This window comes from Pteropus medius, unplaced genomic scaffold (genome assembly GCF_902729225.1).
Source record: "Pteropus medius unplaced genomic scaffold, Ma_sr-lr_union100, whole genome shotgun sequence".
Lineage (NCBI taxonomy): Eukaryota > Metazoa > Chordata > Mammalia > Chiroptera > Pteropodidae > Pteropus > Pteropus medius.
In genome coordinates, this window is record NW_024349505.1 from 5950497 (window position 1) to 5974590 (window position 24094).

The 24094-nt window shown below is 43.3% G+C and overlaps 1 protein-coding gene across 3 annotated transcripts in view; it reads right to left on the reverse strand.

Moving 5' to 3' along the window:
- The window catches only part of AMOTL1 (angiomotin like 1), a 113409-nt gene extending 89683 nt beyond the window's left edge, over window positions 1-23726 (reverse strand). The window contains exon 1 of one of the 3 annotated variants that reach the window (XM_039882014.1): window positions 23615-23726. In XM_039882014.1, the coding sequence (XP_039737948.1) occupies window positions 23615-23711 (97 nt within the window). In that variant the 5' untranslated portion in view covers window positions 23712-23726. Of the gene's footprint in view, window positions 1-4037; window positions 4361-23614 lie in introns of those variants that run through there. The other 2 variants (XM_039882016.1, XM_039882015.1) reach the window with 2 other exon arrangements.
- Between the last annotated feature and the right edge of the window lie 368 nt (window positions 23727-24094).

Genomic DNA, 24094 nt, shown 5'->3' on the forward strand with positions numbered 1-24094 from the left:
CAGGCATAGCTTCCTGCCAGCAAAAGTAGTGTACTGACCTACGTACAATGGCGAGGATTTAAAGTTTGCCCTTTCTCCGAGACAAAAACGACGTCAAACAAAATAATTTTTTAAAATAATCACTAAGCAAACAAACAAAAACTTCAATAACCTCAGACTATTTCTAACAAACCTTAAAATCAAATGTCCTCTAATTTGACCTTCAAGTTACCCCTTGCTTTTCAAGTATTCTATTGCCTAGTGAATTGTGGGACATAAGAACCTATCAAAATTGATGAAAAAATAGGAGGAGAAAAATTACTCAAAACACTAGAGAATTTCCTGACCTGAGCATCCATATGCATTTAAAATGCAGAGAGCCACACCGGGCAGGGACAGGGGAACTGCTACTTTGGGAGAATTTTCCATTATTGGAAATACCATCAGGTCTTAACAAAGTTACTTCTTTTTAATTTATTGGCCTGGAAAATCTTTCAGAGTTTTATAATTTTCACTAGCAATTTGTTACATAGTCATTATTCTTTCTTTAAAAAGTCTTACATTACATACAGTAGCCCGTGGTTTTGCTTTCCGAGGTTTCAGTTACCACAGGTCAACCTCAGTCTGAAAATATTCAATGAAAAATTCCAAAAATAAACAATTTATAAGTTTAAAATTTCTCGCTGTTCTGAGCAGCGTGATAAAATCTCGCACCATCCCACTCCATCCCGCCAAGGACTTGGATCATCTCTCTGTACGGCGTATACACTACCTACCCATTAGTCACTAGGTAGCCAGCTCAGTTATCAGATGAACTACAGTGCCTGTGTTCCAGTAACTCTTATTTTACTTAATGCTCCAAAGCTATTCATATAACTTTCATTATAGTATGTTGTTATCATTGTTCTATCTTATTATCAGTTATTTTTGTTAATCTCTTACTGTGCCTAATTTATATATTAAACTTTATCATCGATATGTACATATAGGAGAAAACATAGTATATATAGGGTTCAGTACTACCCAGTTTCAGGCATCCACTGGGGAATAAGGGAGGACTACTGTAGTATTTTATCATGTTTAAAAGCACTTTCACAAATTCCTCTGAAGAAACACGGCACTGGTACCTATGGGCTGTACTTTTCAACAGAACTCTAACCAGCCAGACTGCCATCTAATTTCAATTAGTTCAGCCATCTTTCCCCAGGCCCTGGGTCCACACTTTTCCATACAGGAGTAGACACAGCTGACCATGATAAGAAGAAAAGAAAAGGGAAAGGGAAAAGGAAAAGAAAAGAAGAAAGAGAGAGAGAGAAAGAGAGACAGAGGAAGAGGGAGAGGGAGAGGGAGAGAGGGAAGAGGAGGTGGAGAGAGTGAAGAGAGGGAGAGGGAGAAAAGAAAGAGAAGAGAAGAGAAAGAAAGAGAGAAAGGAGAGAAAGAGAGAAAGAGAAAGAAAGAAAGAAAAGAAAGAAAGAAAGAAAAGAAAGAAAGAAAGAAAGAAAGAAAGAAAAGAAAGAAAGAAAGAAAGAAAGAAAGAAAGAAAGAAAGAAAAGAAAGAAAGAAAGAAAGAAAGAAAGAAAGAAAGAAAGAAAGAAAGAAAAAAGAAAGCAGAGCTTTAACCACAGAAGCCTGGAGACTTACTACTGGCCAAGGGCAGACACTCTCAGTCTAATCAGCAGAATGCCTTCCCATAAAATCACTTACTTTTCTGCATTCATGTGCTTTTCTTAACAACAGTACTTTAAAATCTCATTTAAACTGAAAGTCCTCCATTAGCTTCCATGAAAAGATGTATTTTTAAATGCTTTGATCTCCACATATCCTTCTGTACATTAGTATTCTTCACCCTCCACCATCTGCACAGAACCTAAAAGACCAAGACTTCTGAGCATTTTAAAAAGAAGAGAAGGGGAATGGAGTTTATAAGTACAGCACCTTCTCTCCACTTTGCAGAGTTCACCTTATTTATCTTGAAAAACATATCTTGCAAAGCAAAAGTATACCCATCCAAAAACTAAACACACCACTACCACACCACATCTCACCAGGGAGACTAGAGGCATCTCTAAAGCCTTCTACTCTACGTTCTACTCCTTTATATTCTGGTCAGTGGTTTCAAACCCTTTACTCCTCTGTAAAACAATACAAGGTGTATCTAAGTATTGTTCTCATATACTTCCCACAGAGAGAGGTCATAGTAGAGGCACCATAATGCTCAGAGCAATGTGATGGGGAATAAATTTTACATTAGTCTAGATTCTTCAAGTACTTGCAATCTAGAGAGATCTTTAATCTATTACCTAGGTCTGAAGTCCACAGGGAGCTGCAGGGGCCAGGAGTGGTGGGCAGCTACAGGAAATCTTACTCAGTTTGGCAGGGACCCACAGGCCAGTTTTGGAAGCAGAGAGCCATGACTGTTCAACATTTCAAGCCCTGACTTTTCACTTCCGGAAAAGGAAGGAAATTTTTTGGAATAGTAGCTATTAATATCCTTCCATTCTGCTTTTACTCCCTTATGGCAAGTAACGTTATCGTTTGTAGTAGTCAAAACCAAAAGCATCTCCGGGTATCATAAATGGCTCTTGGGACCCCCTACTCACCACCCCCTCCCCACTCCACCCTACCTCCACCACCAAGGGCTTTAGAAGCTGTACAAAAACTCAAGTCTCATAATATGCCTAGGAAGATCATGGGCAACCGTGTCCGCACTGTATCAGGATGGCAAGAGAGCTTGAGGGACCAAGCGCGCGCAAAATGTTGATCCAAACCGCAAACCCCCTGGAGGCCGCACCCTCAGGGCCTCTGACTACTGAAGCCCCAGTCCAGGGGATCCACACGCAAGCTCGGCATTTTCCAAAGCATTTGCCACCTGGAGACAATACGCCAACGCGGAAGCCAAAAAAGAAAAAACCTTCTAGAATGCAAAGGGAAAAAGTCTTCCCTGTCACCAATCAAGACACTAGAGAGTAGGGCGTGGCAAGGCGCGGGAGCTGCAGCCGGGGAGTCGGGATTCTCAGGCTGGGGTTCTAAGGGGGTAAACTTGGCATCGTCGCCACGAGCTCAGTCCAGGCGTCGGAGGCCCCGAGGTGGGTGCGCGCCGGGGCTCCTCTGTTGCACCGCCTGATCCTCCAACCCGGCTGACTACGGGCGGCCCCTACCCAAGTGCAGGGCCCCAGCTTCGCTCGGTTACCATCGGTCGACGTGCCATTCTCCCTCCTGCCACAAATGTCATATTCCAAGAAAAAAACAGTTCTACTTCTAAAGTTTAATTTTTTTCATTATTTTAAAGACAGCGCTAACAGCAAGCAGGAGAGAACTAGATGTAACTCCCCGGTTTCTGTCAAAGAAACTTGTCTAGGGAGAACAAAGGAGAAGCAGCTAACGCGATCCAAGCCTTGGGGTCCGGGGCGCGAACCCGTCGTCGCCCCCACCCGCCGGAGCCGAGACTCCCCTGCCGGCAGGAAGGGTCCGGCCCGGAGCGCTGCAGCCTGTCGGGGGGGCGGGCGTGCACGCCTTTGTCTCGCACGGAGGGAAGCGGCCACCGGCCACCCCCTTCCGCCTCCTCCCTCTGCAGTCTGGAGACCCGCGCGCGGGCGCGTCTCGGAGAGTGCAGCCATATGGCAGCGCCCCTCCGGAAAGGCCAGCCCCCGCATCGGGGGCGCGCCCGCACCCCGGGGCCCCCGGCCCGGCGCGGGGACATAACTTTTCAGTCTTCTACGGGACAAGGAGAGGCGCGCCTCTGTGACCCGGCCCGCCCTCACCGGGGGCCTGCTGAGTGGCGCGGGAACGGAGTTGCTCTTTTTTTTTTTTTTTTACAAAAGGGTAAAAATATCTGGGTAAGAGAGCAAGATTCCGGTGGCGGGCACTCCCAGCCCCTGGCGCCGAATCTGCTGCCCAAGTCTCTCCGAGCCCTGTGGATCTCAGCCCCAAGCCCCTGAGGAGTGGCCCCCTGCCGTGGGCAGCAGGGGAGAGGGAGCGGTAGACGGCTGGGTCCTTTTCGTGGGAGATTTGGGAGACTCCGAGGCGCCCTCCCTGCACCCCGATCCGGGACTGGTTACCTTTCACCGCAGACTCACAAGTTCCCCGGCGCAACTTTGCCCTCCACATGAGGCGATCATGGCTATTTCAGTTTCGCAGCTGGGGAAAGCGGCCGCAGGGCAGCACGCTGAGCATGGCGTGGGGCAGCGCAGGGAAGCGGCGCCGGACAATCAGCCCCATTCACACAGGAAGGAGAGAAATGCCAGGGCTTCACCTCCAGCCTTAAACCCGACATCCGCTGCTGGGTCCTAGAGCGTCCCGCGCGCTCCCTCGGCCGCCCGCGCTCCGCGCGCGGGTCGGGAAGGGTCGTCCGGGCTCGTCACTGTAACCCTACACTCCTCCCCCGTCCCGGCGCCCGGCCGCTGGGCCCTAGAGCCCGTCTTCAGTTGCCGCCACCCCTCCCCGGGCCCGCGAGATTGCCTGCTGAAATTGCCCAGAGCTCAAGCTGACGTGTCTCCCCGAGTTAGAAGGGCCATATCCTCCCTTGTTTTGTCCCCTGCCGCGGTTTAATTAATGTCAGACTCACCAGTTCTCCTTCCGTTGACTTTCTTCCCACCAGGCCAACTCCGGCAGAATAGGTTTCCCAATCTGCCCTCGAGGTCCATGATAGGTTCTGTTTAGGATTTTTTCTTGAGTGGAATTTCCAAGTGAAAAGTGGCCACGCTTTTCCCTTAGCATTCTCCAGGTCCCAGTGCTTCTATCACACACTGAGATTGGACGACAAGCCGCTAAGATGTGCTCCGTTGACAAGCAGAAGGGCCACAGCAGATCTTACAACCTTAGCTATTATCCTGTGGCCACAAACCCCCAAGCTGTCATCTGCCTGACTGGAGGCAGAGAGAGTAGTGGCTATGGATAGGTGTTGCCAATTCTCCCTCACCTCTTAAATCAGGCTGTACTAAGTGACACTATTCACCAGTCCCCTTATACTCAGTTATATTGGGCAGAACTCTGGAACCTTGATTTGGAGACCAGGAACCTGGCCTCCACCATAACATTTCTTTCCCAGCTTTGCTGCTCATAGAATGAAAGGCCAGGTAACAGGGCTGTTTGCTGTGGAAGAAGTTAATAGGAGTCAGTATATTTCACATCTCTGGTGCTCTCCTCCCTTTGCCTTTTCACTAGGCCAAGTTTGTGGCAATTACCTAACTAGTCTGCCAGCAGTTTTACTCGTCTAGTTAATCCTGGAAGGTCGTGTGACCTTCTGATTCCAGTCTATTCTTCTGATTCCCATGCTGGCTAGCTCAGGAACCTCCCCTCTCAAGATAAAGCCCAAAATGCAGTAATTTAACAATTATTTACCAAATACTTACTTTATTTAAAGTCAACTATCCTAGTATTGATAGCACAAAAAAAGCAGCAAACAAGGCTTTCAAGGATTTATTATCTATTTAAGAAGACAAGATATGCAAACAAAACAAGAAAGCATCAACACAGGAGATCCAAGCACTGGAGATGCTTGGAAAAGGTGGAGAGAAGGTCTGATTACAGGAGAAAGGAGAGCCCTGAAGGGTGGTGGAGCTCAGAAACAGCTAGCATTTCAGTATAGACTAGGAAGAAGTAATAGAAAACGGAGGGAAAGAAGGATGGGAACTAACACTTATTAATTGCCCCTATTAGACATTATACTATATCCGAGGAGGCAGTTACAAGCATCCATGGAAACAAAACAGGCCTGGGTTGAGTCACAGTGCAACCACTCACCATCTGTGTGACCTTGAGCAAGTCACCTAACTTCTCTAAACCTCAGTTTCCTCATCTGTGAGATGATGAAAACAGTACCAAGCCTCACAGGGTGGTTGTAAGGACTGAATAAAGTAACAAATGTAGAATACTTAGCACAATGTATACAAGTACTCAACATATAATTGCTATTATTATTTCAACCAACTCTCCAATAGCCCTGTAAGACAGATTCTAGGAAATAGTTGCAGGAAGCAATGATGTTTGAGGTTGGGGCAAAGGAGGTGGAAAGGAAGAAACAGCGTGTAGATAACAAATCTTTGAAGATACCAAATACAACGAAGAAAGATATCAAATCTTTGAAGCAAGATTTTATGATTTTTCTTGACTCGATGGCTATCCTGGGAAAAAGAACAAAGTAATTAATTTAACCCAGATTTTGAACCATAGGAAGAATGGACCATTCTTAGAATTGGTCATTGAACTAATGATAGAATAAGCAGAGTTGAGGGGAGTAACTAATCTGAGAATGATGTGGAGCGATTTAGTGTCCTCTTGGCAAGAGGAAATAAGGAACAGCTTGGGTGAGAAGTCAAAAACAGAGGTGTAGAGAATAAGAGATAAAGCTGTGAAGATCAGTTTATTTGGAGAATACCCACAATGAAAAATTAGTGAAAGCAGGAAGAGGAAGAGGAAGAGCCAGGAGAAATAGTCGGGCAGGTTTAAAGGCTTGGAAGCCATAGAAAGTTTTAAGAAGATGGTCCCTCTCTCAAATACTACAGACCCCTAGACTTTTGATGAAGTGATAGGCACGGCTTATGGGCTCAAGAATCTTCTGATTCAATCAGGTGGGCCTAACCTATACACGTCAAATTGATACCAAGTGGTGATGCAAGCAAGAGTCAAGTGTGTGGCAGCACAGGCAGAAAGACCTGCTGGAGGCCAATTTTTTCCCATGCACCTTACTTTCTTCAACTATTAATAATCACTACATCAAATACATCTCAATCTATGGTTCAATCTCAGGCAACTAAGGCCTGAGAAAAAGACTTTAGATTCGACTAGCAAGAGATCATCAATAACATTTTACAGTATACTCGGTTGCAGACTGTGATGTTTGATTGGGGCCAAATAGAAAGAAGCTATGTTTACAATAAAAACTGAATACAGCTTTACCAGCAGCTAGGCAGTGAACAGGTCAGCATCTGTATTTTCTCTGCATCTATACATTCCCTTTAAAGGTCAGCATCGGTTCTAAAGTGACCCAGGTTGTCTTTTGTACTTATCTCTAAAAAAGTTAGGAAGGTGATGGAAGAATTTCAGTGCCCTTAGGGACATCTCAGAAAACTGTCTCCAAACAGGGCAGGTACCAGGATGTTCTAGACAAGCAAAGAGGCCGAAAGAAGAGTAAAGTAACAGGCATCCAAGTAGAGGAGAATGAGCCTGGCATTTAGAATAAGTCCTGCTTCTACCTATTTCCATAGGAGAGTAACTATGGAGAGTAAACTTAACAATTGAGCCTCAGTTTCCTCCTATATGAAATGGGAATAATAATACTTACCTCATTGGCTTATTGTGAGGATTAAATTAGATAATTTACGTCAAGTTCTGGGCATATAATAGAAATTCAGTAAAAGAAACCCTTCCCTTCTCTGATTTGAAATATCAAGGAATTTTAACTTTCTATTAAAATGCAAATATCTCTCCCTCACTCTTCTCTGCACCCACCAAATATACCCTTAAATTCCTTATCAGCTACTACCTGAACTTAGGAATAGGCCCTAAGAATGGGCCTGAGCTTGCTAGGAGGGTGGTACCAAATGGCAAAAGGAGAGTAGATAGGCATGACCACAAAAGGGACAGCCACTGCACGGCATCACCCAGGACAGGGCACGCTACAATTAGCAGTTCTTGATTAATGCCTGTTAAATGAACAAACCAATGCAGCCAAACTGTCTTAATCAAAATGCTTGTTTTGCTTCTGGAACATGTAAGGGTCTTATTTAAGCCCAAACTCTGTTGTACTTCCCAAAGTGTGATTTATAAACCAAAACGTAAAAATTTCGATTCCTGATGTCCCCACCACCAAATTCTAGAGGTTCAGAACTTCTCTAAGGGTGGAGTCTTAGAATCTTCCCTAAATAGATACACTGAAGTTTGAGGGACACAGACTAAGGTTTCCAACTGGCTCACTGGGGTTACGGTGCTCTTGCAATTCTCCTTCAGAAGCATTTACTACATCAGAGCTTAATATGATAAAGGTAAAGGTTGATGGCTGACATAATAGAGGTTAAAACAAAGCATTATGGGAACACAGAAGAGTTATTGGTTTTGCAATGGGGTGGCGGGTGATGGGGGGCGGGGTAGATTCCAAGAAATCCATGCGCTGAGAGAAGGATATTACTAGCAAAGGCATGGACATGAGAAAGGAAATACAATAGCCATACTTCTCAACACTTATTTTTTTTCTGAATCTCTTCTTTTCATAAACATAAAATGGTCACACCAATCCCAGACTGGATAAATCTCTATATTATCACCAGGCTAGAAAATTTTTTCCAAGCTTTTCTTTCAGTCCTCTGTTCTACAAAGACAATGGTTGTATTTTTTTTTTCCTGCTTGTTTCCAAATATGAAATCATATTCTCAAATAAGCTTTTTCACATGGCATATGCCTCCTCTGGGGATGCTGACACATGCTCTACCAAACTATTGACAGGAGCGAACTATCGACAGGAGCAAAATTCAGGGAATAGTGGAGGTACCTAAAGTAGAGGTTGCCAGGAGAATATTGCTGAGAAGAGAGGGAAGAGCAGGGGATGAGCTCTTGCCAGGCCAGACTGACTAAGAATGGAAGAGTGAAAAACAAAGAAGAGGAAGATGTGAACGTCAAGTGGAAGATATATAAGGTGAGACACCTCTGCAGTTCTAGAAATATCAGGTGCCTTAGAGATGAGGAAACTGCTCCTAGGAGGATATAAATGTATTATATACAGAACAGATCATCTGGAAACTTTGCTTCATTTGAAGCTTACTTAAGAACTCTGTTGATTATAAAAAAAATTTCCAAACAAATATTTATTGAGTACCTACTAAGGGCCAGGCTCTTAGTGCTACCATCCTACACAGGCATTTGACTTGATTAGCAAGTTATGGATCAGAGGCCTGTTTGTCTGGATGCTTTTAGTTTCACACCCATAGTGACATGCTGGTCTCTTCTTGCCTCATGGCTTTCTCCTGTGTGCATACTACCTAATATGTGTTAAACACACAATTTGATCTATATAAAACACAAGAAACAGAGGGTAGGTATGACCTTGTCCAGTAAAAATGTACCTACACCAAATAGCTAAAGAGGAAAAGTAGACACTTTGGTCCCGAACAAACTTGAGGTCGGATCCTGACTGAGCCACTGAGTAGTTGTGACTATAAAAAGGCTGGTATATGGCAGGTAATTAATAAATGATAATCAGTCAAATTATTATTTGCTACAATTACTACAAAAACCTTGGGAGTATTGAAAGCTCATACTTCTTGGATGATTGGCTATTTCAGGGTTTCTCAGCCTTGGCACTATTGCTATTTGGGGCTGATAATTCTTTGTTGTGAGGGACTGTTCTGTTCAAGATAGGATGTTTAGCAGCATCCCTGGTATCTATCTACCAGATGCTGGTAGCAACCCTCGCCTACCTCAACCCCAAGTTGTGGCACTAATGCCTCCAGACATCGCCAAATGTTTCCTATGAGGAAAAATTGCCCCTGGTTGAGAACCACTGAGTTAGTTGAGTAACTGATGTTGTCCAGTTTAGAGGCTCCCAAGCTTCAAAACACATTGATCATTCCATTGAGCTGCTGCGTAAATCCAATTGCATATGAGTAGGAGGCAGCCTCAGTTTCATTTAGCCCACAGTATACCATGCTATGGCAGTTTCTTCCTTTTCCTCTTTTCATGAACAAAAACCTAATCATGTTTTACTCTCTTATCTCCAATGATGATACAGACACATTTTTTCCTCCTAAAACTGGAATCATACTGAGTTTCTAAAATAACAACAACATAAAATCACTATTAAAAACAAGGATTGTCACAATAACTGGAGATAACTTAGATCAAAATGTTCTTACTTAAGATCCCTTATAGTCGCCATTCTGAAAAGGATGCTTGGGGGTTTTATTCTGAAAACATGTCTTTTCTACCCATAGCTAGAAAGAACAGTGAGAAGAATGGCCCCTCCACAACTTATACAACAGTTCCAGTTCTTCTTTTTCTAGAATATGCACTAAAGACCAGCATGTCTTGTACTTGAGTAGTCTGCCATGACAAAGTAACCGCTTGAGCTAAAGATGACCCATGTCTTGTAGTTTAAGTGCCAAAGACAGAGAAATAGGGAAGCTCTCACGATTCTAATTGCTTCAGCTGCTCTGGATGGTTCAATTCAAGAGAAAATTTTGTTTTACAGCATAAACTCACAGTGGTAAGAGGAGTTAAAATTCACATTTTAAATAGTAAGTTATTCATCCAGAAATCAGAAGGTATTTATTGTGTATCAGCGATAGAGCCAGTATCATCATACCATGCAGAACAGAGTCTTCACAAAAGTCCAAGGTAGAGAGGAAAATAAGTAGAAATAATTAAATCCTAAGCAGAAAAAATTAAATCCTAAACAGAAGGACTAAGTGAAAGGATTCACTGAAAGCGCTATTATGTGAGAGTTGTAATGGTTCATTCATTCAAAAAAGGTTATCAATTACTTTAACGATAAGATACTCCTCTAGGTGCATAAATACTCTGGTATGGGATCTGTCTTACTAAAGTGTATATAAATAAATCTATAATTACAAATTCGTCTATGTGCGATGAAGAAAAGGGACAGGGTTTAATAACAGAGACTAACGAAGAAGAATGGTAGCTACTTAGAGGAGGGGAAAGGGAAGGCTTATCCAAGGTAGTAAAGAAGAAAGGGAAGAATGTTTCAGCAGAGCAAACAGTATAGCATATGCAAAGATCCTTAAACAGGAAAGAGCTCAACGAGTGTGAGGAATTTAAAGGAGGCAAAGGGAGAGAGGACGTGCCAGCATCCAGTACTGAGGATCCAGGGATGGGCCCACAAAGAGCTCTTTTGGAATGTCATCAGTCCCCTTTTCCCAGTGTCTGGGAGTGTTCCCTTTCTAGTCAACCTTTATGACATAAGGTATATAAAATATGAGTTTCAAATTAAGTGGAAGAAAGAAAAGGAACCTTGGAAAATGACCAATTTGGAGTAAACAATAAAGGGATCAAATAGAAACAACCTGAAAGTAAGCGCCACAGTCTATGTATTTGGTCACAATATCTACACAGGAGATACAGTCTCTCTAGAAGATTCAACTGAGTCCCACTGAGAGCAGGGGAAGACCAAGGATCCTCAGTGCCAAGACCCAGTAGGGCAGTGGTTCTTAAACTTGAGCTGCATCAGTCACTGAAGAGCTTGTTAAAACAGAATGCTGAGTCCCACCGCAGAGTTTCTCATTCAGTAGGTCAAGGTGGCGCCCAACAATTGCATTTCTAACAAATTCCCAGATGATGTGATGTTGCTGGTCCACGGACCACACTTTGAGAACTACTGGTGTAAGATATCTGTGAACCGACATTTCTCTGCACTCGGAATTCCAAGCTAAATGAGGGAATAGGCAAGAGATATTGTAGGAGAATGATCAAAACCCAGTTTTCAGTCTTGAACTAACATGTACAGAGTAGTGTCTCCTCTGTGCCAGGTGATTTCATATATTATCTCTTTCATCAGTACATAACACCCTGCAAGGTAGGTATTATCCATGTTTTACACATGAGCAAAAGACACTGGTGAGGTTATGTGAATTTCCTGAAATCACATGGCTCATGAGTGACAGAGCCAGGATTCGAGCCTGTTTTTCAGAGCGGAGCTCTTGCTCTTAATCACTGCACTGTGTTGTCTCCCAAGCAAGCAGTTCTCCACCCAGCTCCCCTGGACAGGAGAGATGCTCTCCCTGGCTCCAGACCATACTGCACCACTGGAAAGCACTCCAAGACCTGACTCTACTATAGTTAGTGATGGATGGAGACAGTTTTGGCAGACTCCTGGGAGCTGCTAGGGACCTGAACTTGTTACTAAGTTCTTCCCTTTCCTTATGGGAAGAGTAAGATCCGTCAGGCCCCCACAAATGCACAATGTTAGGCATGTTATATACATTGCCATCAGGGGTAGTTTCCAATCTGTGGGGTACAGTTAAGTATTTTAAAACACAGGCTTAGGAGGAGTCAGATGGGCCTGGGATCAACTGCCCCTCTGTCACTTAGCAGTTATATGCTGGCTAAATTACCTGACTTTACTAAAGCTCAGTTTTTCTTTTAATAAGTAATAGTTACAATAGTATCCACCTCAAAGTGTTGTAAGAAATTCATGATTCATTTGCATATAAAAGTCTCAGCACAGTGCTTAAAACACAGTACACACTCCATAATTAGCTATTATCACCAACTTGTTATCCATTTTCTTTCAAAATATGGTCTTTTTAGAGGAGTTTTAATTATTGCTGTTCTAGACACAGTTTCTTTTTGTTTGTATGTCTTCAGTTTTGGAATGTTTAATTGGTAGACCCAGGAAAGATGAATGATGGGCATCTTGATTTGAGGCCCCTACCCTAGCCCAATTAAGAAAAATATATCCAGATACCCTTATAGACAAAGAAGGGGAAAAATGGGATAGATTAGGTATTTTAGGCAAATTTAAAATAATTAAATAACCATACTCAATGGGTATTGATATTAACTTGGGTGGGGGTTGAGATCAATGGGTCTGATGACCCTACTATGCCAAGTATTGGTCAAGCCATACATGAGGTCATGTGCTCAGTTCTCAGTGCCAGGTTAAAGAGAAACTTTCCCCAACTATAACGAGCTCAGCAGACATTCAGCAGGATGGGAATGGATAGAGAAACCAGAACATATTAAGAAAAATACCTAGCATGGAGAAGAGAAGATTAAGATATAATTTGATAGCCATTTTCATATATCAGGAGCTTTCAGAAAGAAAAGAACAGAAAAACTTATTCTATATTTGCTATATAACACTCTAGAGCACTGTTTTTCAAATGGTAGTTGGCAATCCTGTAGTGGAAATCAGTTGAATAGGTTAACTAGCATTTTAAATAAATAAAATAGAACATAATAGAAAATATCAAATGCAGCCCATTTACTAAAGTTAATTGCTATTCCATGAAACTTATTTTATTTATATTTATATTATAATTTGTATGTGTGTCTAAATGTAAAATGTATCTTTATCTTGGGTCATAGTTAAAACAATGTTTTGAAAGCTCTAGAAGGCAAACGTAGAGAACTGGGTGCAAGAACAGGAAGTCAGATTTCAGCTTCCCATAAAGAAAGTATTATAGTAATGATCACTGTATAACACTAGAGCAGGAGGTGGGACCCCCTCTGGTGATGATCTAGCTAGCACAGGCTGTGTGACATGCATTAAGGAAGGAAGGCACTGGGTGCTCACTGCAACGAGGATGCTAAGATGTTCTGACTCTCCAAAATGGAGTAGATCAACCCTGAGCTTCTGTTACACGAGAGTGGGGAAAATCAAAACCTCGATATTCAGATGCTAGAAGCCATGTAGCCAGTCCAAGAGAAAGGACTGTTCCATGTTTACATATTATACAAAATGGAGGACACGTCAAATCCCTAAAATTGTTTAGGATTTCTGCTGAAGAAAAGGTTAATTCCCAGCATCCATTTTCTAATCAAAGTGATGAAGTAACCTATCAGCAATCAAATCTTTCATGTAAGCACCTTAATGGAGGTCCAATGGGAAATGAATACCTGATGATAGGAACGGAGCCTGCTTTACCACACCTCCTAAGAGAGCGAGCCAGCATCCAATGCAAAGAGCACAGAATGCCCAGATGCTACTCTCACACCTAGGGCTGCCAGCTAAAACAGCCAGTTGGATTTGAATTTCAGATAAGAAACAAAAATTTTTAGTATAATATGTCCCAAATGTTGCAGGGGACACACGTACACTAAAAACAATCATTTCTTTTTATCTGCAATTCAAATTTAACTGGTATCCTGTATTTTTGATTGCTAATTCTGGCAATACCTGCCTGCATTGGGTTATATCCCTATACCTGCTTTAAAGATTCTTGTCCTTCATTTGGTAAACAGTGTGGAAAGTCAGCTCCAAGGAACTGTTACTAGTACAAACAATGCTGATGATACTAATGAAAAAAGGAGTGAAATTCAAATGAGCATGGTGTAACAGCTTCTTCCCACTGAACCCCACTGAGCCAAATGTAAGGTCTTTTTAAGAGTGGGACAGGCTCCTTGAGCCATGAGGACATGCACGGCATTTGAGGAAGGAGTTAATGAAGTTACAGTCCCACTTTGTAGAGTTTCCATGCTAAATATGGGCTTGTATGAGGGAGAAGATTCAGCTGCATTCACCTGCGCTCCATTATTCAGTCCTCAGTTACGTGGACCCTAGAGGAGGAGTTGACTGGCTGTTGCCAGCTGTTCTAAGGCAGACATAATGCTATTCATGTCCTGTACCCTTGCTCTTGCAGGTCACGCTGTAAAGGATGGCTCTCCTTCAGGAAGCCTGCCTGGCCTCCCTTCAATCTCCATAATTCAACCAGGTTCCTCTTCTCTGGAACTCTGGAGTCCCAAGCCCTCTTTACATCTTCCCTTATAGGACTCACCATAACAATCGCAACCATTTGTGGAATGCCAACTATGTGCTAGTCACTTTGCATCTATTATCTCGCTTAATCCCTCCCAATAACCGTATGAACTAGATATTTACATTCCCATACCACAGATGAGGAAACTCAGGCCCAGAGAGGTTAAATAACCCTTGTAAGTTCACACAGTCAGTAAGTGCCCATTGGCCTGAAGGAGCCAGAGGCATACGTTAAATTTTTCTGTTAATTGGACTTTATCCCCTAGTTAGGTTAACAGTTCTTTGAGGGAAAGACTATGTGTCATTCAACCTCATGTCCCCAAGCCTAGCTTGCAGTATGTGGCAAACCGTAAGCAGTATTGTAAATGGGTTAGCCCATATTTTACAGTCAAATAGACCTGGTTGCAAATTATGGTTCTTCCAAGAATCTGCCACTGAGAATCAGGAGTTTGGGTTCTAGTAACTTGCTCTGGAATTGAGGATGATGGTTAAAAATCCTAGCAATAGAGAACAGAGCTAGATTCAAACTCCAGTTCTACCACTTACCAAGTGTGACTTGGCAAGTTATTTAATTTGTCTAAGCTTCAGTTCCCCATGTGTAAAATGAGAGAAATCATAGTAACTACCTCACAAGACTGTTTTAAGATAACTAACAAAGTTCTTATCGAGATACCTAATACATGGTATTGCATTTAATAATGCCATTTGAGCTGGAGTAAGTAAATTTTGGTTAACTATTGGCATAAGTATCTCAAGTTTTAGATATAGTTTCTATTCAGGAGATCAGAACTCAGGGAAAGTAAACCCCATCACATAAATAATTTGGGGGGAACTTATTTTTTAAATAATTATTCATAGGAGAATTAAATCTTCTTAGTGTTTACACAATACTGAAAGAGTTCTCAGAAAAGGGAAGAAATATTCCTGAGAAGGCTGGGAATGGAGAATCAGGGCCACCATGTTCAGTCGTGTAGCTGTTCACTGCGCAAAAGTGCCAGGCTGAGGGAGTGAACGAGGCAGAGACGGTGGGGGCTGCAGTCTAGCCCGCACTCTGCTCATTAAACTGGGAACACTGTCTCTGCTCTTCATCCACTTGGAGATGCTTTTTTCTCATTTGCTCAAAGGCACTATTTGGGCTTGTGATGGTTCTCGCTTTATATTTTTGCAGTTGATTTTCTTTTCCTTTTTTGCTTCTTTCAGCGTTACTAGGTGAACAGAATAGAGGAGGAGAAATAACATGGAGTTCAGGGAAGAAAGGAGGACATACTTGAATGATAAAGGAAGTGGGAGAAGGCAAGAAAAAGGAAAGCAGTAAATAAAATAAGGATATTTACTAAATGCTGGTCATTTGTCAGGCACTGTTCTATGCGCTTCACATGTCCTAATTCGTCCGTTACACTTCTCCACAAGGGAAACACGGGAGGTGGAATCAGCAGGTGGTCACATGAGGTTAACCCACACAGGGGTCCCACAGGGATGTAAAAGAGTCTGCCACACTCCTTTAGTTCTTAGCAATTGTTCAGAATCTGGAATCCCTCTTTTGAGTTTAGGGGGAAAATGGCTTTTAGAGCCAAAAGGAAAATATCTTTTTTAAAGGAAGAGATAGTCTAAGTTTTCTTCCTGGTCAACCACAAGGGCAATAATAATGGATCTTTCTTTCCTGTCAACAGTCAGTAAATAGCAAACCTTTGGGGACAGGAAAAAAGGAATCCTGGCAGGTTGTAAATCCCAGCAGTAGACCTTCATCATTCGGCCCCCTTCGACACCAAACTTTCCATAAGGTTCCTTTCAGACCAGGTACTGCACCCACAGGGCCCTTCTCTATTTTCTTAAGAACTTGAAGTTTCCATCAAATATTGACGTTAAACAGTGACCTGAAAGCAGCTACAGTGTCCTCTCCTGCCGGTAGTCTTAAAAAAAAAAAAACACCTCTGAGAAGAGGTTGAAAATAAATCTTGCTACCAAGAGTCAGTAATCTTGCCAACTCTGGATTTGGGGATACCAAGGTCACAGGGAAGGGAGAATTAAGCAGAGATAAATATACATACATATATGAATGAAAATAACCACACATGTGTGCCATGATGAGTGTCCATATCTTGTAATCCTGTAAGGAGTGTGTTGCAGCAGGCAGCAGACAGCTAGAGACAGCAAAACCACCCTGAACATCTGTTTCCCCATTTTGCCAAAGAACATTCTTTTTTTATCCTTTTTTTTTTTTTTTTTATAGTTTGACCTGTTTTCATTTTTCTGTCAGAGAGCCCTAGGAAGGCAAGCACTGCCTTTTCATTCCCATATTCCAACTATGATGGGAAAAAGAAGGATCGAGCAAGAGGAGCAAGGGGAGGAGACTGACATAGGGAAACAGAAATGGGGCAGGGGGAGAGACGGGGAGCAAAAAGGTGGGGGCAAAGAGGAGAGGGGAAGGGTAGGAGAGAGAGAGAGAGAAACAAGTGATATCAACTCATTTTAATGTGTCCACTCTGAGCAAAACTGATTTGAGAGAAAAACAAACAGGACATATTCCAGAATGATCATCCAATGAGAACGTCACCCAGAAACCGTAATCAGTATTCTTGAACCGATCAAGCTGGTTATTTAACACTCTTTAGACTCTAGTAGTTCTTAATAAATGATGAAATAACATCATTTCTAGGTAGTCATGTTTGTGTTTAATATTCAGGAATAACTGGACACAGTCCTATATGTTTCTAGTAAAAACATCTGTTTGGCAAGGAAAATGTCCTTTCCATTTTCTCGTGTGTGTGTGTGTGTTTGTGTGTGTGTGTGTGTATTTTATCCTACTATTCCATATGTCTTTCCTTGCTCTTCGTTCTTTTTTTTTAGCCAAGATAGATAAGCATTTGTCCCTCAGAATTTGTCATTTACCCTTTCCTACGCCGTTCTCTCTTCTAACTCTATTCTCTCCCTGATATAAAACTTCACCTCCTGGGCAATGTGTAGCAATACTTCGCAAACAAACATTTGGGGAAAGTTGATGAATTTTGTGTCTGAGCCTGAGTCCACCTCCCCTTAGCTATGCTTTCACATTTCTCTCCAGGCTTCCACTGACTTGCCCCAGATTATGCTACTGCAAAGGTTTAGTTTCCTTTAGAAATAGTGTCTGCACCACCAGGAAACCATAACAGGTTTCCTGTCCCCAGAGACTCTACACTGTAATGCGGAGCAGAAAGGGCAGGAAGTGAATGAAGGAAGCTAGGAGTTTTTCTGGTCGTTGCTTCAGATCCCATTACAGAAAATTCCTCTGGAGCATAGTGATCACTACATGATGATCTAATTTAAAAAAAAAAAAATATATATATATACATATATATATATACACACACACACATATATATATATGTATGTATATATCTTTACATATCTACAACTCATTCATTTATTCGACAACTGTGTACTGAACAGCCAGGCTCTGTACTAGTTACTTTTACATGTGTTATTTTATTCAACCCACAACCAAATCTCCCTGGGAAAAGAGCAACTTGTCTATTCTCCTCCCCAGGAAACTGAAATTGGCTCTGAAGTCGGAGATTGTATTTTGAATCTAAGCTTTGCTTCTAACTAGCTGTGTGACGCTGGACAAATAATTTAACCTCTCTGAGCCTGTTTGCTCCTCTATAAAATAATTTCTCCTGCTTCACTGAGTTGTTCTGAGGATAAAATGAGCTGATATACCCCAAAAGATCAATAATGGAAAAGACTAAGTTGCCTAGATTTAAGGAGCTATAACGATGGTGAACTATTCTGTGATTGTGTTATTGTAGCCAGGAGGCCAGACCACACCCCTTCACAGGGTGAGGTTTCCTGTGAAGGGAATTGAATTTTCCACTGTCAATCATCATGAGAAAAAGTTAAACTGGGATGAAAATTCCTTCCCTCTCGAAAGCTATGTTTGGGGCTTTAGGAGGAAGAAGGCGAGAAAAGTAGGCTTCCAAGGTTAAGAGAGATCTGGGGTGGTCTAGTGGTGAAGTGCATGGCCCTGGTTGTTTGGAGGTTGGCTCAGAGCTGGGCAGGTAGCCAACCTGCTCCCAGATCCTCAGGGGTACTAGGCTTGTGTAGTAACTAGCAGGACCTGGGTCCACTCTGAAGCTGAAAGAGTATGCAGGAGAGTGGTGTTCTGTCATTGCAACCAGCAGAGGTTAGGACACTGGGAAACCAGTCAGGATCCCAGCAGGCGAATGCGGAGCCTCCAGGTTCTGGTGCGAGCGAGGGTAGCGGCAATGATGGCTAGTGATGTGTGGGCACTGGTTCCTGGAGAACAGAGGACTTGGAGCAAGTATCCCGGTGTCTACTGGCCTTGGTAAGGTGTATCTGAATTCCAGTTCTCCGGGAAAAAGGCTAGAGCAGCCAGAACTGACTCCGTGGATGCAAACAGGCACTCCTGAGAATTCTTGGATATAAAATTGAAGGGTAGCCTTAAAAAAAGACTTGATTTCTTAGTAATATGGGCAGGTGCATCCTTGGAAATCAATATATTCGGAGGTACCAATGTGGGCGACATGATTTAAATGTCAAATTGGGGAGCTGAGCAGGCTGTTGATACATGTAAAGTGCCCAGCACCAAGTAGGTGAATATTAAGACTAGGGCTTTTCTCCTTACTCATCCCCATGTAATAGGAGGGAAGAAACTTTGGATGCAAGATATATTCGACTTGGAACAGATTTGTTCAACTTTTGAGTCTTGACACATCCTCCCAATATGGGGTAGGGAAGATGAGATGAATGGCAATATTATTTAACTCGTGTATCAGAAATTAAATCTTTCAAAAGGTTTTGACCAAGGCTGAAGGTACTAGAGCACTTGCCCAGGTACATGAAAACACAGTAAACATTTAATGATGGTTATTTCATTTGAGCATTCCTCCTAAAGTGCATTTACTCCTGATGACCACGCTCTGAAGCTGATACTATTGTCATCCCCCTCATATCAGTCAGGGCCCTCTCAGGAAATGGACCATATGCTCAAAAGCAGAGACTGAAGAAAGCCTGATTAAGGGACTCTGCTGACAAAAGTGTGATGGGCAGGGCTAAGAGAAAAGAATTCACGAAACAGCACCTGGGGCTAGCCACAGTGGGGAGCTGCTACCACCCCTAAGCTGAAAGAGGAGGTTCCAGAATCCAGCAAGATCTGATGCTATAAGAGAGGGCACCTCTAGAGGAGCTGTGGCCTGGAATAATACGGCCGTATTAGCCCATGGCCTGAAGGGAAGAGAATAAGTTCCAAGACACCTTTCTTTCCACTCTCCCATATCCTGCCAATGCCGCTTACTGGCTAAATCCAACTGGAAGCCAGGTGACACAATCCAAAAAGTAAGTTTTCCAGGGCTCAAATCAGAGTGGTAAAGGGTGGTGAGTGGGTCTGGAAGAGTATCAGAAAACAGTCTACACATGATTTTACCGATTAGGAAACAGAGACACGGATTAAGTGACTTGCCCAAGGTCATAAAGCAAATAAGGGGTGAATCAAAATTGAAACCCACACAGTATGATTCTAAGTCCATGCTCTCAACCACTAAGACCTGCTTCCTGTAACTTGTTAAAAAGATTACTAGTTATCAAGCACCAATTTCTACCTAAACCCTACCCAATCATTTTTCTGGTAAAAGACACAACACCCCGGGGTGACTCCCTCACTCGCCTGTACAACAAGCATTTTCGGAAGACTTACAGGTGTCAGGCATTGTGCTGGCTACTAGATTGACTAAAAAGAACGAGAGGGCCAAATCTAGGGCAGTAGCTCACAACCTTGGCTACACATTGGAACCACCTGAGATGTGAGTTAAAACACACACAAAAACACAAACACAGATGACACACACACAAACACATACACTAATAAACTATTGATGCTCGGGTCCACAATCCAAGGATTCTGATGTAGTTTGTCAGGGTTAGGACATGGTGTCAGGACTTTTAATAGCTCTCCCAGTTCTAGTGTATAGGGTTGAAAACTACTAGCAGGACATGACACATGGACTTAGCGTTAAAGGACAGGGAAGAGCCAGCCACAGAAGGAAGGGAGAAGGGGAGGAAAGCCATGCAGACAACGGGAACAAAGCTAAATTTAGAGGACTGCTCCATAGTTCGACATACCTAGAAGGTTACAGCAGGTGGGAGTAATACAGACCATGGAGGTCCTCCTATGCCAAACTAAATATCTTTCCTCTAGATAGCAGGGAGTCGATAAAGCCTATCAGATAGGGGCAGACATGGTCACATCTGGGTTCATCCCAATTCTCCATGCATTCTCCCTTACCTCCTCAGATGGCCATCATATCTACCTATGGATGGGACCGCAGAAAGGCTATGGAGAGATGTGGGCTTTGCTCCCTTAGAAAATGGTACCACCACAGAAGAGAGGTCATATCTCTGGACTCTCCATCAAGGGAAGCCTTCAATACAGCATTCATGCAGAAATACACTCCTTTTTCTATTGCCTTTTCGAAAACCCTTTTTTTGGCGACAATTTCATTGCATGATCTTGCTGCAACACTGAGAATAAATTCCCCAAGGAGCCAGTTGAAGCTCATTTGGAGACCGACACAGAAATGTAGAAGTGAAAGATTACCAATCACGCCACAAGAAAGCAGTGGGATTGTCACCAAAGACCTCAGAGGGAAAACTATCCCACATGCTGCTCCAGGGACAAATCACTAAATAATTCAGTTGACCCGATCATCATGCCTGAGCATCTGTTTTTGGAGACTAGGTGTGTCGCAGAGAAATTTGTAGAAATAAAGATGGTTCTGGATACTAGGTGGCACAATTGATAAGAGCTACTTCATTCTTCATTCATGGGAAATAAATGTCTTTCAAATAAATAATAATAATAAAGTAATGGCAACAATCACTTCCTGAGTACTTGCACATACAACACGTGGAGCTAAAATTTTACGTGCACCATTACAACATCCATGTAAGGCCTCCAAGTGAATTGATGAGATAACTGAGGCTCAGAGCAATTTATTCACCTGCCCAAGGTCATAAGCGCAGTGTTAGAATTCAAACTAAATTTTTATGACTGTCCTTCTACCTCTACCCTTATATTCTAGCCAGGGGGGTGAAGCTGTGCTCATGTGGCCCCAGAACTGCTTGACAAGCTCATCCACTGCTATAAGAGGCATTTTTCCTTCTGTGTACTTAAGAAAAGCACCGAAAAGTATAATGATTCTTTCCAAGAGAGATGTGCCAGCTCCCTCTCTGACCTAGATAGCATGAAAACAATGCAGTGTCATCTAGTGAGCTGCTCAGTCAGAAAGGGAATAACCCTTTGGAGACACCATGCACCCAAACAGCATGGCACTTGAATGTAAATAATAAATATCCAATAGCTATGGATCTCCTTTGGCTTCCAGCTCCTCATAGCATCTCTGGAGGCTAGAAGCAGACAACACCTTAGAGGTTAGCAGGCACAAGTCCAGCTTTTTGAAGATGAAAAAAACAGGCTAGTTAACATATCTATTAAGGAAGATGGAGCAGAATGAGGGCTAGAACCCTGGTCTGACTCAGACTTGTGTTTTACATTCCCTGTTACCCTAGAAGCCCAGAGTTCCATGGTTCCTATGACATTCTCATTTCCTCATGAGAAACTGGGCTTTTTGCATGGGGAAGTTGAGGAGAAAAAAAGGTTGTTTTCTTATTCTTTACTGTTAATTTGAAGGGCTCCCCCTATTTATCAGTATGTCAGCTGGGCAGTCCTGCCTGTTAGTCCCAGAGAGAGAGAGAGAGATGGAAGAGGGTCAAACACGTGGTCCCTTCTGGTACATATATCATTCTGTGAATGCAAACGATTTAGTTAGACAGGAGGTTTCTCAGAGCAAGGAATACTCATCCTGCCACTGCTTACACTTATCTATAATTTAACACAACCAAATAGCTTCTGCCACATTGTGGAGTGCCAATGCTGGTGTCATTAATCCACAATTATATACACGCAGAGCAGATCACCAAGAATTTGCCCTCTTAATAAATCACTGCACATAGAGCTATGGTTTAAATGTCACTTTCATTTCATAGAAAGATTCACCATAGTGTGCCTTTAAATGCTAGTTATGCTCATGCATTTAATTTATGATTCCATTTACAGAGATGCGATTGCCTTGGAACTTGTCAAAAACACATCTTCTGAATAAAACAAGGTACTCTTCCCTGCCTCGGAATGCCATCCTTGATCCAGACTTATTTCGGGTGCCTGGCTCCTAGAAATGAATGAAAGTCATTGTTGAAGTAGAATTTTACATCAGGTGGTGTGGGATTTGATGAGGACATACATCCCAGACAAGAGGTTGATCAGAAACAAAGTACCCAAGGCTGAGAAGGGTACTGTGGATAAACAGTTTTAAACAGCTGTCATTCATGGTAGGAAGGCAAGATTTTTAAGCTGATGATAAGAGAACAGCAAGGACAGACTTGACAGCCCAGATTGTTAGCAGCTAAACTAAACGGGGTGGGGCGGGAGGAGGTGAGAAAGAGAGGGCGGGGGGAGTAGGAAGAATTAAAAAGAAAAGAACCCAACCTTTAAGCCACCAAGTGAGACTAGGTGGAGGAAATACTTAGAGGGATTCCTGACAGTGCAAATTTCCTTCTCTTCACATAAGGAAATCTGTCTTTGACAAGTGCCGCGGTTCACCAGCCACAGATCACCACTTACAAGGCCAGGCACAGGAAGATGAAATGCCCTATTCCCAAACACTTACTTACAGGCAAAACGAGGACTATAATAAACCAGAAAGAGATGCAGCTTCCAGGTCCTGGAAATTAATTACTGAAATGCCGTTTTCGGTCCTCGATTTATTTAAATTCAGGTTAAGACTACTCACACGATATCCTCCTCTTGCAAGGTACTTGGCTAGACAGAACCAGCCACCGCCGCATTCTTCCAGGTAGGATGAGTCTGAACGCTTACAAGGGCCCCAGGTCGGGAAGTTCGCGGTGCCGCACTCCTAGCAGCATCACTGACCTGGCGCCCCATTCCCGCTCCCTCCTTCCCGCATAACCGACACTTTCTTTCCCCGCCACCCCAGAGCACATGCGCCGAGAAAAAGCCAGTTATCTCTTCGAAAGGAACGTGCAGCCCGAGAAGTGACCCCGGCTCTTTTCCTCCGCCCCTCCGGTGATTTCGTCTCCGCGCCCCCCGAACTCGCGGTTTACGAGCAGAATTCGAGAAAAAAGGCAAAAGAACAGACTTACCTAACTCCTCCGGGTCATAGGACGCAGGAGAGGCTTCCACAAACTCACTGTCTAGGGGAAGAAGAAAAACAGAACACAAAAATAGAATCGCAACCATTCAGGGTGAATCTGTTAAACATCAGTTACCGCGCAGGTCCCTAAGAAAAGCGCGGGTTCCTCTCTCTTCTGGCAATTACAATCCGTGAACCTGGGGCCACACAGGGTTTGGGACGCCGGATCCACAGGGGTTACGGAATGGCCAAAGAAATCCCGAGGGCAATGCGGCCCTGGGACCAAGCATCTTCCAGGCGCAGGCAGGTGCGCACCAACTTTCCCTGGGTGCTACCAAGCAGCTCCCCCGGCCAGGCGCGCCCGGCCGCGACCTCATCCTCTGCCCTCAGCCCGCTGGGCGCATCGCTGCGTCCGCCGGGCCCAGCGCGGACGCCCCAGCGCGGAGAAGCCCCAAAGTTTCCCGGCGAGTCAGGGAGGCTCGAGGGCGCA